This window comes from Bubalus bubalis, chromosome 9 (assembly GCF_019923935.1).
Source record: "Bubalus bubalis isolate 160015118507 breed Murrah chromosome 9, NDDB_SH_1, whole genome shotgun sequence".
Lineage (NCBI taxonomy): Eukaryota > Metazoa > Chordata > Mammalia > Artiodactyla > Bovidae > Bubalus > Bubalus bubalis.
Window position 1 is genome coordinate 43,226,872 of NC_059165.1, and position 18,181 is coordinate 43,245,052.

Sequence of the window (18,181 nt, forward strand, 5' to 3'; positions counted from 1 at the left end):
CAGAGGAGCCTGGCATGCCACAGTCCATGAGGTCACAAAGAGTCAGACACAATTTTGTGACTAAACAACAACCTGAGCCCACAGTGAAACTTAAAGTTATATTTGTATCATCATACCATTTTATACGTGTTTCTTTAGGAGGGCTGGGGGTAGCTCTTGGGTGGTAGGAATGGTTTTTAGGTTATAGCTCTCTCTCTCTCTCTTTGTCCATCTGTATGTCTATCGTTCTTTTTGTTTTCCATAGTTGTTTGCCATAAGTACATGGCTCTGCAGAGCCCTTTTCTGCTAAAAGCAGCATGCTTATGGATATCTGATTAACACCAGTATATGGAATATCCACAGAACCCAGTCCTAGCACCAAATCATTCCAGAAAATAGCTTGTGTTTTATATATATATATGTAAAGAAAAAAAGTATTGTATTTACTATTCAGCTTCTTTTAAACACCACACTTCTTTGGGCTGATTAGCACCAATTACTGACTAGTTCTCTAATATGAGAGGATTATCATATCACAAAATACATCATGAAATAAGCATTGCAAATGAATGAATCTTAAATCTTATTACAAGACTGGCAACCTCTTCCTCCAAACTCTCAACTTTAAGTACTCAGAAAAAATTTTCTCTTGGTTGTAACTTATCTTCACATCCTTTATAACCTCTCCCAGTTTATATACTCATGACACTATGACATCATAGGTATTTAAAATGGATCATCAATCAGTTGTACAGAGAGAGCAAATAGCCACTTAATCAATGCAAACCATAGTCATAAGTTTACCTTAGTTCCTTGAAGGGATCTGCCCTGACATTAGGTGTCTCTATAGATTTAGGGAACACTGTGCCCTCTGCTCCTGCAAACAAAAGAAAAAAGCAAACAGAGGTTGGAGTGTTGGATGGGTCAGCACAATGAATAGAGTTAAATGCGGTGAATCCTTTATACAAACCAATACACACGTATCTGCCACTGGCTCTAGGGCATGTCTCTGTGCTAGGAGAGCATTGAATCAACTCATGCAAGCAGTCTTTGAAAAAACTAGTAACTTCTTTTGAATGTGTTCTTGCTGAGATCAGAGTAAGGTCATGAGGCAAATACCATGTCGACTTAAAAAAAAAGATGCCTAGAAATGGCATAGTCTGAATCTTGTCTCTCATAAAATATTAACAGTTGTCCAGCTGAAAGTGTTTTGAAAACCAGCAACTGGAACTCTGTTACTGCAGCACAGGGCACAAATCACATAACACATATAACAACTAAGCAGTGGGTTAGATGGTGGAGAATACTGTAAGACTATAAGGAATTTGCCTAATGAAAATTAAGCCAATATTTTTCAGCAAATCAAGTTCTACACTATTATCTTGAAATCTTAAACAAAAGAGAACACTATGAGAGATCATTTAAAGTTCAGCACTTTTACAATTTGAGTATTAATATTGATTCCCAACCCAATCTAGACATTTAGCTCTTGATTTTGCCATAAGCTTTTATCTTTACAATTTGTCAACACCAGTTGAATCTTTCCAGCCATAAAGATTGTGATTATCTGATTTTTCCACTCTCAAAGTGTCTTCAAATCATTTAAGCCTCAGTTTATCACAGACAATTGCACCGGATATTTGTTTTTCAATTAACCTTAGGCAGTATCCTGTACTCTGAAGTAAAGGTGTTTACTTTTATATGTTCAGTGTACTTCTTTGATACTGTAAGAAGGAGTAGAATAATATCTTGCATTCATGTGTGAATTTCAGGAATCCTCTTGCACTGTTATAATGTGTACAAATCCTCCATTAACCACTATTATTCCAAATCCAGGTTTATTCTGACACATACTAATGAGTCTATGACAATGAATTGATTTCCTGGCTTTTGTAGCAACTATGGAAACATTTATTTGATAGGTGTAAACAACCACAAGCAAAATGAGAAAATTTTTTTCTTCCATAATACTATATAGGGTCATTAAAAGAATATTCTGATGAATATTATTATTAATAAGATTAATAACATTATTCTGTGAATAATAACTACCATCCTCAGCTAACATTTTTGAGTAACTACCACATTGCTACTGTCATATATATACACATATATATATATATATAAATATATATAATTTATTCACTACAACAAGAATAAAATTTACAGTTCCAAATGGCATAGGGGCACTTCATGTGGGGACATTTAAGATCTTTCACTGTCCATAGACACTTTTACTTTCTAAGATCCCAAATCACATCATTTCAAATATATCAAAATGTATCCACAGCCCCATTAAATTCAATTTTTGGTATAAATTTTCATAAGAATGTTCAGTTTTATTATGTATATATTGTTTATTTTGCTCTTGTGATTGAAGCTTTATTGTGTTCTTAATAACTGTGATGCTTAATTTTATGTGTCAACTTGACCAGATCAAAGATGTCCAGATATTTGACTAAACATTATTTCTGGATGTGTCTGTGAGGGAATTTCCAGATGTGATTAGGAGTAGCATTTGAATAGGTGGGCTGAGTAAAGTAGTCTGCCCTCTCCAATATGGGTAGGCATCGTCCTATCAGATGAGGGTCCGAATACAACAAAGTGGAAGCAGGAAGTGTTCAGCCCTTCCTGCCTGACCCTATGAGCGGGAACATTGATCTGCTGTCAGTGATCCTGGTTCTCAGACCCTCAGACCTAGACTGGAATTGACACCACTAACATCCCTAAACCACACCACGGGCCTTCCTCAAGTCTCCCATTTAACAGACACTGACTGTGGGACTTCTTAACCTCTGTAAGTGTGAGCCGACTTCTTACAAGTTTCTTTCTCTATACAGACGTTATTGGTTCTGTTTCTCTAAAGAACTCTGACTGATGCAGTGACTGAATAAGAATGGGGTAGATTACAAATTACAATGTAGCTTTTGTTACGTGTGTGTTATATTAGGTTTTACAGAACATCCATTTTCCATCTCTGGCATTTTTGGGATCTTTTGAGGGGCGCTGTGGAGGCTGCCAAGTAGATAAAACAGGTTTGCAGAACAGGACACTGACTGACACATCAGAAGGCAGCTCTGGGCTGTCTGAAACCCAAGACCATGCCCTCAGCCACCTCAGCACCATCTCGCCTGTCACTGAACAACTCTCATCTGCTGGTACTGCAGTTAACAGGCACTTCTCTTTGACATTCTTAGAGATGCTTAGTTCTTAGTCATTTGAACTCTATTTAAAAATGTCTATATTTCTATGTAATAATGTAATTTAAAGGAACAATTATATGACTCAATAAGGAGAAGAGAATTATTTATTTATTATCTATACTCTCTAGTTTCAGCTCAAATCTCTTTTTCCTCTACCAAGAATTCCATGAAAGCTGCAACAAGAAAGAGTATTACTTATTTCCAAATCAGCCATCATTGTCTGACACACTCCCATGGCAATGCACACTGCCCATGGACAGCTTTCATCATTTGAATTTTTACTAGAATGCTGTGAAGACTCATGTTTCACCTCTTTCTCATGCCCATCATCTTATAAGACCTTTGAAGCCAAAGAAGATCTATGTTGCACCTTCTGCAACTGTGCCAAGTACACACACATAGGATAGCATAGACTTATTCAGACCAAAACAAAGAATGGCAAACTCTTATGAACAATGAACCTCAAAAGCTTGGGCCAATTTTATATCCTGTCCAAACTTTGTGCTGACCCTATTTACTTGTCAAGTACAGTAACAAAACTTCATCTGCTACTTTACTTCTTACATCTTGCTGGACTAGGCTCAAGAAGGAATTCCTCTATTGTAGCTGGGGGATCTGAGCTCTGCCACCCTTCTAAATATACATATATAGTGTGGCAATAGCACATCCGGTACCTTACAGATGCTCATTCTCTGTGTTTGTGGAAAGAAAGAACATGGTCTCCTTTGAACAGCTGAGCCTGGGTCCTCAGCTCGCTGACTGCAGTCGCATCTGCTGCACTCCTGGCTAGGAATAAGTCTTGCTCTGTGTCATTTCCTCATCATCTGGCACAGTGCAGGTGCTCAGCAAATACTTGTAAGATGGCTACAGCACTCATGAGGTACTGAGCACACACTGTTCGGGGTCTACCTTGGAGACACTCATCTCATTTCTTCAACTAGACTAAGCTCAGTGTGGGCAGGGGCAAGGTCCAATAGAGAATACAGCCAGAGCTGACTTTAGATTTCCAAGACTTCTACTGGATTCATTTCAGTAAGTACTGCCACTTCTATAAGAGAAGTAGTTTACAGCTCTAAAACTCCTCATGTCTCACATATTAAATGAATGTCCACAATCATGACCTAATGCATTTTAACTATGCCTCTAAAATAAGAGTATGCTTATAAAGGAATGCTATTTGGGTTAAATATAAATATTTCTTTAAAGTAAAATACAATCTAAAGGCTTGCATTTTCTTTCACAGACCAAGAAACTTGCTTATCCTGTACATAAGAGAACTAGGGCTAAAGGCATGTTTAGCTCGTGGTCCTATGGCCAGTAAGTGCTAGAGCTGGGCTTCACATCTGGGCATCTGACTAAAGAACCCACGTTTAGCCATGATGCCCTAGAGTCTTGTTTTCTCAGTGCCAGTCAATGTGGTACTCACTGAAGGCAAGCCAGCAAAACCCAGAGGGGCTGAGCTCTGATAGGTGGAGAAGATGGGTGACTCATAGGCTCTGATGTGGATCAAAGTCAAGGGCATGACACTCAAGCTCCTTCAGCTTCCATCGTCCAACCAGATGCCCTTTGATTTTGTTTTTGCTGGACTTCAGCCACAGGGGTCCATATTTCCCATATGCACTGGAGGACGGACTCATGTATATGATTTTCCAGGGGGAGGTAACAAAATCTCTCACTAGCTAAGTGACCTTGGACATAAATCTCTCTGATACTCAGTTTTCTTCTCTGAAAAGAAGGGATACTGATAATACCCTCATCTCCCAGGGATCTTGGGACACTAAATGAGATTTCTGGTCCATAGCAATCATCAGATGCTGCTGCTGCTGCTGCTGCTGCTAAGTCGCTTCAGTCGTGTCCGACTCTGTGCAACCCCATAGACAGCAGCCCACCGGGCTCCTCTGTCCCTGGGGTTCTCCAGGCAAGAACACTGGAGTGGGTTGCCATTTCCGCCTTCAATGCATGAAAGTGAGAAGTGAAAGTGAAGTCGCTCAGTCGTGTCCGACCCTCAGCGACCCCATGGACTGCAGCCTACCAGGCTCCTCCGTCCATGGGATTTTCCAGGCAAGGGTACTGGAGTGGGGTGCCATTGCCTTCTCCAATCATCAGATGACAGTTAATAAAATAATACTACTCTTATGAAAATGTCCATGAACCCTATTCTTTCCTCCTCTTATCTGGGTCCTCTATGACTCTTAAAAATGAAAACTTAAAGCATGTACTAAAACCTAGAAACAATTGCAACTGTCTTCATTTGATCATCAAAAAACCCCTGGGAAAGCAGGACTATTAATTTCTGCTATTATGAAGCTACAATGTGAGATTCAGAGATGTCAAGAAATTTTCCTAGGTCGTACATGAAGAGGGAGAGCCAGGATTTGAATTCCAGCATTTCAGCTCCAAAACCAATGCCCTTGACCCTACTGTATACCCTCAATCAGCAGATTAAGTAACTCTCTACTTGCTCATCTTTTATGAAACATGAAAAAACACCCATGTTTATAGTCTCAAGTAACACCTGCTAAATTCCTTAACACTTGTCTTCTAAAAATAATTCCCATGTACAATGAAATGAGATAACACATTTCCAAAAGTCCATTTTTTTCCCCAAGTCCTATCCAATTTCTTGTTTTCACATCATTTTTCACTTTTCCAATCTGCAATATCCATCAGGAGGAATTTCCCCATCCCACTCTCTAGCCATTCTTAGATAATAAAGTATTATCAAGTTTATTATTTCAAAAAGGTTTCTATTAAAGCCATACCCACTGATTCCTTCTTTGACACAATATAATTTACTGGCAATAAATGTTCATAAACAGTTTGAGTGAAAAATCCATAAAGCCATTTCAGTTTTATTTTAAGTTCCATTTAATATCCCTCAAAAATGATTTCATCAATGTGTTTCCATTAGCTGGTTCTCTGCCCAATAACTTAATTCCACACAATCAATCAGGAACTTATAGAGCATGTGACAGGATCTTTCTAAAGTGTTTTGAATCATCATAAAGATCAGCTCAATGGCTCTTTTTTCCTACTAGCACAGGTAGGGGGTAAACTCACCAAAAAAAAAAAAAAAAAAGTCTCTAATGCACTTTGTTGCCATAGCAACAAAAAAGCCAGCTTCCCTTCTCTGGAAAGTATCCTTAAGTTCAGAGCCGAGTTTAGTCATGCTTTTCCCTCAAAGTGTTCTGTATGTCAAGAGACCTGAAATCCAGTCCTATCTCTGTAATGCTGGGAAATCCCATAACCCTCTGTGGCCCTTGATTTCCTTCACTATAAAATGAGGGGTGGGATAAGAAGTGTCAGAGCTAAACTGTTTTCTCCCCAAATTGAAAATTTTATAAGGTAACAATCTAATCTAAACAGAAGACTGTCTTTAATCACCTTCATTTCCTACCAGGAAAACAGAGCAAACCTGGGGGGGCGGGGGGAGGGAGGGGGAGAGAGAGAGAGAGAGAGAGAGAGAGAGAGAGAGAGAGAGAGAGAGAGTGTGTGTGCGCGCGCGCACGCGCGCTCAGTTGTGTCTAACTCTTTGCAACCCTATGGACAGTAGCCTGTCAGTCTCCTCTGTCCATGGAATTCTCAAGGCAAGAATATTGGAGTGGGTTCCCATTCCCTTCTCCAGGGTATCTTCCAGGACCAGTGATTGAATCTAAGTATCTTCTGTCTCCTGCATTGGCAGGTGGATTCTTTACCAGTGTGCCCGGCCCTGGAATGGAATACCAAAGAGAAATGCTAAAAATATCTCAGTATTTAAAGAAAAAGGCAAATTAAAGGAGAGAGACATTTGTCTAATTTAAACTGCAATTAATTAGTAGAAATAATCACCAGAAAATAGATTGTAAGAGATAAATGGTAGAGAGCAAAATTTATTGTAGATGAGACTAACTAAAATAAAAACCTGGTTTGTAACTCTTTATTGATCTAAAGCAAATTCAATTTTATAAAAATAATAAACATTAAAGTGCCTAAATCTGTACATGTTGAAAACAGCCATGGATTAAATACTAGAAGAAAAATTTAGATTGCAGAAAATTGGACTTGAGAGAAATGTGAGACACAAAAGAAAAAATTACAATGATAGAAGATATAATTAGTAACATTGAAGATCAAGAAATATATGACAAATCAACTTTTTTGTTGTACATGGAAGAGGACTACTGTTACAGGTACCAATTTCAAGAAAGACTTTTACAATGGGCAGACATGGTTTATGAATACTGTTGGAAAACTGATGAAGGAATTAAATAAGCTTAATGGGTTTGCTCTCCTAAATTCCTTCTTGATATACATTCTTTAATATGGACATAATTATGATGAATGCTTTTGTATTAATGAAAATAGACTGAAAATCATCTTTTTGTTAAAACCATGGAGCTAAAATGTTCAACAGGTTCCATATATGAGTTAAAATATCTGATGATCACTGTTTGAAGTCAAACTGTCCTAAGTTTTCCAATTCCTGTTGCTTGGATAGATATATCCTGATTGACAGTCCTTAATAATAGCCATATTTTACCTGATAAGATAAGGTTCTACTTTTAAACCAATACTAGATTATAAAACAGAGAAAGAATGTCAGTCCAAAAAATGGTGATAAGAAAATAGGAGAAAGGAGAAAGGATGATGTGGTTTCTTGAAATAACTGAGAACTGGGAAACCAAAGACCTGATTTTCCATAAGCTTATAGCTGATCTTTGGCAATTTAGCCTTAGGTGTTGTTTCCCCATTTGTTATACGAAGTAGGGGTGGTGACTAGATGAGGCCACCTCCAGTCCTGCTATTTTACAAACCTCCAGTTAACCTAGTTGGATGAACCCAATGACCCAGAGGGGCAGGGAAGGTAGGCTTGATAAGCCCAAACTTAAATGTATTTAACAAATATGTATTGGGCAGGGCACTGTAGAGGTAAACTAGAGAGACATGGAGCTTATAGACTAATAGAATGTTGTATATTCCAGGAGGATACAATGGTGAGTTTAAAGATCAGTAATTAAATAATCTCAGAAATAAAATATACTAGTAACAAATGTTGATAACAGATTTGAAAGGAAAATCAAACATGTCTTTGAGAGTAAAGAACCTGGAGCACCAGGTTGGTCTGGCAGGTATGTTTCCCTGAAAAGGGGAAGTTTTGCTGATTTTTTTTTTAAACTTTACATAATTGTATTAGTTTTGCCAAATATCAAAATGAATCTGCCACAGGTATACATGTGTTCCCCATCCTGAACCCTCCTCCCTCCTCCCTCCCCATTCCATCCCTCTGGGTCATCCCAGTGCACCAGCCCCAAGCATCCAGTAATGACCTAGTCAAGAGAGGGAAAAGATTACAAAAACATGGCAGGGTAGGGAAGCTGAGGTCAGTAAGGAAGATTGGTGTGGCCAGACCATATTTTATCACAGGTGAGCAGTGTGGAATGACACTGGAGAGAGAGGTTGGCCCAGGTAATGCAGAGGCATGGAGAAGGTGTGTATATGTATATGTATATGTGTGTGTGTGTGTGTGTGTGTGTGTGTATTTCTTTTCCATGGGAATGGTCTTGATCCCTGTCTCCTGTACAATGTCACGAACCTCAGTCCATAGTTCATCGGGCACTCTATCTATCAGATCTAGGTCCTTAAATCTATTTCTCACTTCCACTGTATAATCATAAGGGATTTGATTTAGGTCATACCTGAATGGTCTAGCGGTTTTCCCTACTTTCTTCAATTTAAGTTTGAATTTGGCAATAAGGAGTTCATGGTCTGAGCCACAGTCAGCTCCTGGTCTTGTTTTTGCTGACTGTATAGAGCTTCTCCATCTTTGGCTGCAAAGAATATAATCGATCTGATTTCGGTGTTGACCATCTGGTGATGTCCATGTATAGAGTCTTCTCCTGTGTTGTTGGAAGAGGGTGTTTGTTATGACCAGTGCATTTTCGTGGCAAAACTCTATCAGTCTTTGCCCTGCTTCATTCCATATTCCAAGGCCAAATCTGCCTGTTACTCCAGGTGTTTCTTGACTTCCTACTTTTGCATTCCAGTCCCCTATAATGAAAAGGACATATTTTTTGGGTGTTAGTTCTAAAAGGTCTTGTAGGTCTTCATAGAACCGTTCAACTTCAGCTTCTTCAGCATTACTGGTTGGGGCATAGACTTGGATTGCTGTGATATTGAATGGTTTGCCTTGGAAATGAACAGAGATCATTCTGTCATTTTTGAGATTGCATCCAAGTACTGCATTTTGGACTCTTTTGTTGACCATGATGGCCACTCCAATTCTTCTGAGGGATTCCTACCCACAGTAGTAGATATAATGGCCATCTGAGTTAAATTCACCCATTCCAGTCCATTTCAGTTTGCTGATTCCTAGAATGTTGACATTCACTCTTGCCATCTCTTGTTTGACCACTTCCAATTTGCCTTGATTCATGGACCTGACATTCCAGGTTCCTATGCAATATTGCTCTTTACAGCATTGGACCTTGCTTCTATCACCAGTCACATCCACAGCTGGGTATTGTTTTTGCTTTGGCTCCATCCCTTCATTCTTTCTGGAGTTATTTCTCCACTGATCTCCAGTAGCATATTGGGCACCTGTTGACCTGGGGAGTTCCTCTTTCAGTATCCTATCATTTTGCCTTTTCATACTGTTCATGGGGTTCTCAAGGCAAGAATACTGAAGTGGTTTGCCATTCCCTTCTCCAGTGGACCACATTCTGTCAGACCTCTCCACCATGACCAGCCCGTCTTGGGTTGCCCCACGGACATGGCTTAGTTTCATTGAGTTAGACAAGGCTGTGGTCCTAGTGTGATTAGATTGACTAGTTTTCTGTGAGTATGGTTTCAGTGTGTTTGCCCTCTGCTGCCCTCTTGCAACACCTATCATCTTACTTGGGTTTAGTAAAGTAATGCTCAAAATTCTCCAAGCTAGGCTTCAGCAATATGTGAACCGTGAACTTCCTGATGTTCAAGCTGGTTTTAGAAAAGGCAGAGGAACCAGAGATCAAATGGCCAACATCCTCTGGATCATAGAAAAAGCAAGAGAGTCCAGAAAAACATCTATTTCTGCTTTATTGACTATGCAAAAGCCTTTGACTGTGTGGATCACAATAAATTGTGGAAAATTCTGAAAGAGATGGGAATACCAGACCACCTGACCTGCCTCTTGAGAAATTTGTATGCAGGTCAGGAAGCAACAGTTAGAACTGGACATGGAACAACAGACTGGTTCCAAATAGGAAAAGGAGTTCGTCAAGGCTGTATATTGTCACCCTATTTATTTAACTTATATGCAGAGTACATCATGAGAAACACTGGACTGGAAGAAACACAAGTTGGAATCAAGATTGCTGGGAGAAATATCAAATATCAATAACCTCAGATATGCAGATGACACCTTATGGCAGACAGTGAAGAGGAACTCAAAAGCCTCTTGATGAAAGTGAAAGTGGAGAGTGAAAAAGTTGGCTTAAAGCTCAACATTCAGAAAACAAAGATCATGGCATCCAGTCCCACCACTTCATGGGAAATAGATGGGGAAACAGTGGAAACAGTGTCAGACTTTATTTTTCTGGGCTCCAAAATCACTGCAGATGGTGACTGCAGCCATGAAATTAAAAGACGCTTACTCCTTGGAAGGAAAGTTATGACCAACCTAGATAGCATATTCAAAAGCAGAGACATTACTTTGCCAACAAAGGTTCGTCTAGTCAAGGCTATGGTTTTTCCTGTGGTCATGTATGGATGTGAGAGTTGGACTGTGAAGAAAGCTGAGCTCCGAAGAATTGATGCTTTTGAACTGTGGTGTTGGAGAAGACTCTTGAGAGTCCCTTGGACTGCAAGGAGATCCAACCAGTCCATTCTGAAGGAGATTGGCCCTGGGATTTCTTTGGAAGGAATGATGCTAAAGCTGAAACTCCAGTACTTTGGCCACCTCATGCGAAGAGTTGACTTATTGGAAAAGACTCTGATGCTGAGAGGGATTGGGGGCAGGAGGAGAAGGGGACGACAGAGGATGAGATGGCTGGATGGCATCACTGACTTGATGGAACTGAGTCTGAGTGAACTCCGGGAGTTGGTGATGGACAGAGAGGCCTGGCATGCTGCGGTTCATGGGGTCACAGAGTCGGACATGACTGAGCGACTGATCTGATATATATATATATATGTATGTGTATTTATAATGTACATTTTAAAATATATAAATATACATAAATTTTATATATTATATATTTTATTTATATATATATATATATATCCCCATGATATGGTGGCCAAATATATATGAAATGGGGATGTCTCATGGTGAAAGCATTAAGCAGACCTAAGCAAGTTGGCATTTTTCAAAGATTGCGGTGGCAGCATGTTATGGTCGGCATATTTGTGTCCCCCTAAAAGTTACATGCTCCAACTGTAACCCTCACCAGAACTCAACCATGCTGGTGCCCTGGTTTCAGACCTCCGAGCCTCCAGAATGGTGAGAAATAAATGTCTTGCTGTTTAAGCCTCCCAGTCTCTGGTACCTGTTATAACAGCCTGAGTTGTCTGAGACACTGTATCGTGGAAAAGATATTTGTGGGGGGCAAAGGTATATGAGTCAAAGCAGGGCAGACGTGATAACAGGCTGCACTAAAGAACTGGCAGTCAGGTGGAAAAGTGAGGATGAGTTAGGAGATATGTTGAGAGGAAAACCAATGGGATCTAGTGAGGTGCTGGATAAGAGGGAGATAGCGGATGACCACAGGGCCCAATGGAACAGCTGAAATTGTGGTCAAAGTCAAGTGATTAATACCCAAAGCCAGCTGTGCCCAAGGCAACCTCACACTACTCCAATAAAATCTAGCTTCTTTGACATTTGATATTTTAACTGTAATAGAAATTGCCTTTACTCAATAACAGAAATTGCTCTGCATCCAACTGTATTTTTCCTGTGGAGGTACAGGTAACATGACAAAGAAAAATTTAAGTTTCTTATAGAGCTTATAAGCATTAAAAGAAAACTATGAATAACACAATAATTCTTTGAATAATGAACATAGTCTTCTGTGAAAGATAATTTTCTGGTTTCTCTAATGTTTTAGCTGAACACATGATCATAAGTCTCCTATTGCTTAAAATCTTCCTAAAATTCACAAGATAATGGTTTTTGCCTCTGTAAGTCCAGGCTCGTGACATGGTTACACTTTGATACTTAATTCTATAATGTCTGAGTGAGACCCATTTTTCCTGAAAACGAATCTTCTCCACAGTATATTGCCCAAGATATGTATAAGAGAGTGAATTGTGGGAGAAATGATCACCGGAAATTCCTTAGAATTTTCCACAGAAACAGTGCTTTTGTATTTAGTTCCTATCATGAAGGTTTGACTTTCTATTAATAGTATTATTCAGTGAAAAATTCTTTTCAAGGAGTGAGTTGGGTTATGTTTAGTCAACAGTTTAAAGTGAATCAAGTAATGAATGAGATAGTAGAGTCTTCACAAATTTCAGGATTAACCACTGAATGAGGCTGTCAATTTCTGAAAGCCATCCCACTCGTGAGCAACAGACAGACGCAAGGCAGTAACTTTGAGTGAAAAAAGTCACTTGAGGTAATAACTTAATCCCACTGTGTCTCCCTGGATGCTGGTGGCATTTAATAAACTGCTAACACGAAACATTTGTAGTCATTACAAGTTGTTTCTAGGATATGCACCAAATACATTATTTTTAGGAATCAGGACAGATTTGCCTAACCTAAAAGTACAGATAATTAATTCATTCAACAAATATTTATAGAGGGCCTACTCCATACATGGGTTGGTGGGGAAAACAGATTCAGGCTTTCTTCTTTATGGAATCAAAAAATACAAAATTTATAGCCACTCTAAGCATTGCAATATTTGTTGTCCATAAATATTAAACAATTATGTACTATGTGTGTGGCACAATGCTAAAGCAATATTCACTGTGAAGCTTTGATCTCTGCCCTTTTATGTAGTATTACTATAGTTAGAAAGATATTCAAGAACAAATTTAAATTGATTTTTCATAAAAATTAGTATAAACCATGCACTCTCAATGAGGGTAATGTAGTTTCCAAAGATACAAAATTTGGTCTTGGAGCCAAAATGAATCTTAATCCATTCAAGAATAAAGTACAAATATACACAAATTGATATACATTATCTATTATACTATAATTTCATTGGAGGGGTATAATTTGGGGAATAAAGAGCTGAAATGATTGCTTAGAAGAGGGATATCAGAAAAAAGGGTGAAGAACTTTTAAGCCCACTGCTGAGATCTACTGCTCAGAAAAAAAATCTCGGAAATAGTCCTTTCAAAATATTAAGGCTCATTGGCAATGCAACTGGTCACCAAAGACTTCTGAGGGAGATGTACAATGAGATGAATGTTGTTTTTATGCCTGCTAACACAGCATCCATTTCGTTGCCCATGGAACAAGGAATAATTTCTACTTTCAGGTCTTATCTATCCTAAGATTATAGCTGCCAGAGAGAGTGATTCCTCTGATGGGTCTGAGCAAAATAAACTTTAAAATTGTGGAAAAAATTCACCATTTTAAATGCCATTAAGAACATTCATGGGAAGAGATCAAAATATCAGTTTTAACAGGAATTTGAAGAAACTGATTCTAACTCTCATAGATGACTTTGAAGTGTTCAGGACTTCACTGGAAACATGTAAAAGAAACAGTAAAAGAACTAGAATTGGAAGTGAAACTGGAATATGTGACTGAATTACTGCAACCTTATGATAAAATGTTAATGGATGAGGAGTTGCTTTTTATAGATGAACAAAGAATGTTTCTTTTCTTCTTTTGTTGGCCTTGCCATGTGGCATGCGGGATCTTAGTTCCCTAACCAGAGATCGAACTTGCACTCCTGACAATGGAAGCAGACTCTTAACCATTGGATGGCCAGGGAAGCTCCAGAAAGTAGTTTCTTGAGATGAGATTTGCTCCCAGTAAAGAGGTTGTGAAGATTATTTTGATGGTAACATAGACTTAGACTATTACATAAATTTAGTTGATAAAGCAGTGGCAGGTTTTTAGAGTACTGATTCCAATTTTTGAATAAATTTTACTGTGGATAAAATGCTATCAAACAGCATTGCGTGCTACAAAGAAATCATTCATGAAAGGAAGAGTCAATCATTGCGGCTAACTTTATTGTTAAGAAATTGCCATAGCCACTCCAGCATTCAGCAACTACCACCCTGATCAGTCAGAAGCCATTGACACGGAGGCAAGACTCTCCACCAGCAAAAAGATCATGACTCAATGAAGGCTCAGACGATGGTGAGTGTTTTTTTCCTTAGCAATAAAGTATTTTTAAATTAAGGTATGTATACTTTTTAATATAAGGCTGCTGCTGCTTCTAAGTCACTTCAGTCATGTCTGACTTTGTGCGACCCCATAGACGGCAGCCCACCAGGCTCCCCCATTCCTGGGATTCTCCAGGCAAGAACACTGAAGTGGGTTTCCATTTCCTTCTCCAATGCATGAAAGTGAAAAGTCAAAGTGAAGTTGCTCAGTCGTGTCCGACTCTTAGTGACCCCACGGACTGCAGCCTACCAGGCTCCCCCGTCCCTGGGATTCTCCAGGCAAGAACACTGGAGTGGGTTAATATAAGGCTATTGCACACTTAACAGACTACACTATAGTGCAAACATAATTTTTATATGCACTGGGAAACCAAAAGATTTGTGTAACTAGCTTGATTGTGAGATTCTCTTTATTGTGGTGGTCTAGAATCAAACCCATAATATCCTCAAGGTAAGCCTGTATACTCTATAGAAGGCATTATAGGGGCTCAAGAACAAAAGCACAACCATCAGTTGGATGACTATTTAAGTAGGCCAGGTGAGAAATGATGATGGCCTACACTAAGAAACTCACAGTGAAAAATGGAAAGGGTGAATGTGAGAACAAGTGGAGAATTGAAAGAACATAGTGATATGAGAGGTGAATGAGTGACAAATGTATACGTTTTGGTAGGGGGAAGCATAAGTTTGATTTTGGCTTTGTTGAAAGTATCTATGGCATTCCCAGATTAAGATGTCTTTGTAGTCAGCTGTTACAGCTCAAGGTATATTTCTCAAGGTAGAGTTCTAAACCATTGGGATATAAACTTAAAATCAATAGGATACAGAAGATCATGAAAACCAAGAGAATAGATAAAATTAATGAAGAAATGGTTACAGTAATATGAACAGTTGGCAAGGTCAGAATTTTAATGGATTCTAACATTTAAAGTTTGGGTATGGGAAGATAAGCCATCAAGGGAAACAAAGTAACTGGCCAGAGAAACAGAAATGGGGTAACATAGGAAGTCAAGAGTGACAAGTATTCCAAGAAGGTGAGAGAAGTTACCTAGATGCTTAATTGGTACTTAGAGGTAAGAGGAATTACGGTGTCCATGGAATTTAGTAACATGAGGGTCATTTACATCACATGAGACATTCCATGAAGAGCCTGAGGTGGACTCTTGTGGGTAGAGGAGTAAGTTGGAAGAGAAGAAATGGTTATAACAAGATTTCCTCTTTTGTGACAAGAAAATTATAGTAAGACAGTTGAGCATTAAATATTGGATATTAAGATGCAGCTATGGTCAGGAAGCAACAGTTAGAACTGGACATGGAACAACAGACTGGTTCCAAATAGGAAAAGGAGATCGTCAAGGCTGTATATTGTCACCCTGTTTATTTAACTTATATGCAGAGTACATCATGAGAAACGCTGGACTGGAAGAAACACAAGCTGGAATCAAAATTGCCAGGAGAAATATCAATAACCTCAGATATGCAGATGACCACCCTTATGGCAGAAAGTGAAGAGGATCTCAAAAGTCTCTTGGTGAAAGTGAAAGTGGAGAGTGAAAAAGTTGGCTTAAAGCTCAACATTCAGAAGATGAAGATCATGGCATCCGGTCCCATCACTTCATGGGAAATAGATGGGGAAACAGTGGAAACAGTGTCAGGCTTTATTTTTCTGGGCTCCAAAATCACTACAGATGGTGACTGCAGCCATAAAATTAAAAGATGCTTACTCCTTGGAAGGAAAGTTATGACCAACCTAGATAGCATATTCAAAAGCAGAGACATTACTTTGCCAACAAAGATTCATCTAGTCAAGGCTATGGTTTTTCCTGTGGTCATGTGTGGATGTGAGAGTTGGACTGCTAAGAAGGCTGAGCACTGAAGAATTGATGCTTTTGAACTGTGGTGTTGGAGAAGACTCTTGAGAGTCCCTTGGACTGCAAGGAGATCCAACCAGTCCATTCTGAAAGAGATCAGCCCTGGGATTTCTTTGGAAGGAATGATGCTAAAGCTGAAACTCCAGTACTTGGGCCACCTCATGCAAAGAGTTGATTCATTGGAAAAGACTCTGATTCTGGGAGGGATTGGGGGCAAGAGGAGAAGGGGATGACAGAGGATGAGATGGCTGGATGGCATCACTGACTCGATGGACGTGAGTCTGAGTAAACTCCAGGAGTTGGTGATTGACAGGGAGGCCTGGCGTGCTGCGATTCATGGGGTCGCAAAGAGTCGGACACGACTGAGCGACTGATCTGATCTGATCTGATCTGATGGTTAGTAACCAAAATTGATAGGGTCCCAGTCCCCTGGAGAAGGGATGATTACCCACTCCTGTACTCTTGTACGGAGAATTCCATGGACAGAGGAGCCTGCTGGGCCCTGGTCCATGGGGTCACACAGCGTCGGACACAACTGAGCGACTAACACTTTCACTTTTCCACTTTCAGGTCTGTTTTATGGCACAGGCTGAGAGGAGTTTCCTCAATTGCTTTGATGTGAGCAAGCAGAATGTGGATATTTGGGTTCATCTAGGTTGGAGATTTTAACAGGTATGCATATTGAAAGTAGAATGTAACAAGTTCAGGATTGCACGGAAGACTGTGAAGAGGAATATAATATTGGGTAACTCATTTAGCTTCTTCTAGCCTCAGTTTCCAGCTTTGAGGAACAAGGATAATACTACTTCTCTCATAAAGCTATTGTGAGGATCTAACACATGTATTAGAGAATTGTCCTTTAATATATACATATATATATTCTCATTATATATATTCTCTCTCTAAATATATAGTGTTATGTGCACCTAGTATATTAAAGTGCTCAAAAAATGGTAGACACGATACTGGATGCTTGGGGCTGGTGCACTGGGACGACCCAGAGGGATGGAATGGGGAGGGAGGAGGGAGGAGGATTCAGGATGGGGAGCACATGTATACCTGTGGCGGATTCATTTTGATATTTGGCAAAACTAATACAATTATGTAAAGTTTAAAAATAAAATAAAATTAAAAAAAATGGTAGACATTATTATGTATTAGAATAGTTGATATTGATGAAAACAATAGGCCAGAATGACCAAAAAACACTGAATAATTTGAATCTTAACAACAGAGAAGAATGAGATGTGTTTCCTTTCAAGTATTCTAGCAGTGTAACTGAACAAACCATACCATCAAGGTGAATACTTTAAATAATTGTGTAGAATGTGAAACCACGGAGCAATTTAAGGTTCATGTATAAAAAATATTCTGGCAAGATATGAAGAGACAAGTAGTTTAATTAAACAAACTCTACTCTAGAAACCAACAGACCAGAACTCATGCTTGGTGTATCATTAAGCCAAAATTGGAAAAACTAAAAGGGAGCATTCAAGCAGCAAGCAACCTCATTTCAGTTTCTCATGACTACATTATTGTTGATAGTAAATAAAACCACACAATGAAACAAATAACTTCAACACACTGGCTTTATATTGCATTGATGGAACACCAGAATAAGGCATCCTCAGAGTCAGGACAGTATATGAACAGAGTACTGGCAACAGATGTTTGACATGAAAAGCAGAGTTGGGAGTGACAGAGACTCCTTGGCTCTCAGAAATAATACAGTATGTGTCCCATGAATGGGATGAATGTGGCATTCCACTCATAGCTGCCTCCGGGTCTCTGTGGGGCAGGTGTCCAGAATCAGGCCAC

General features: G+C 39.2%; 1 protein-coding gene across 9 annotated transcripts in view; it reads right to left on the reverse strand.

Annotated features, from left to right (window-relative positions):
- Positions 1–18,181, reverse strand: part of SGCD (sarcoglycan delta) — a 1,096,788-nt gene that overhangs the window by 108,853 nt on the left and 969,754 nt on the right. For all 9 annotated transcript variants that reach the window (XM_044947411.2, XM_044947410.2, XM_044947415.2 and 6 more), the window contains one exon: positions 784–856. In XM_044947411.2, coding sequence (XP_044803346.1) covers positions 784–856 — 73 coding nt within the window. The remainder of the gene's footprint in view (positions 1–783; positions 857–18,181) is intronic.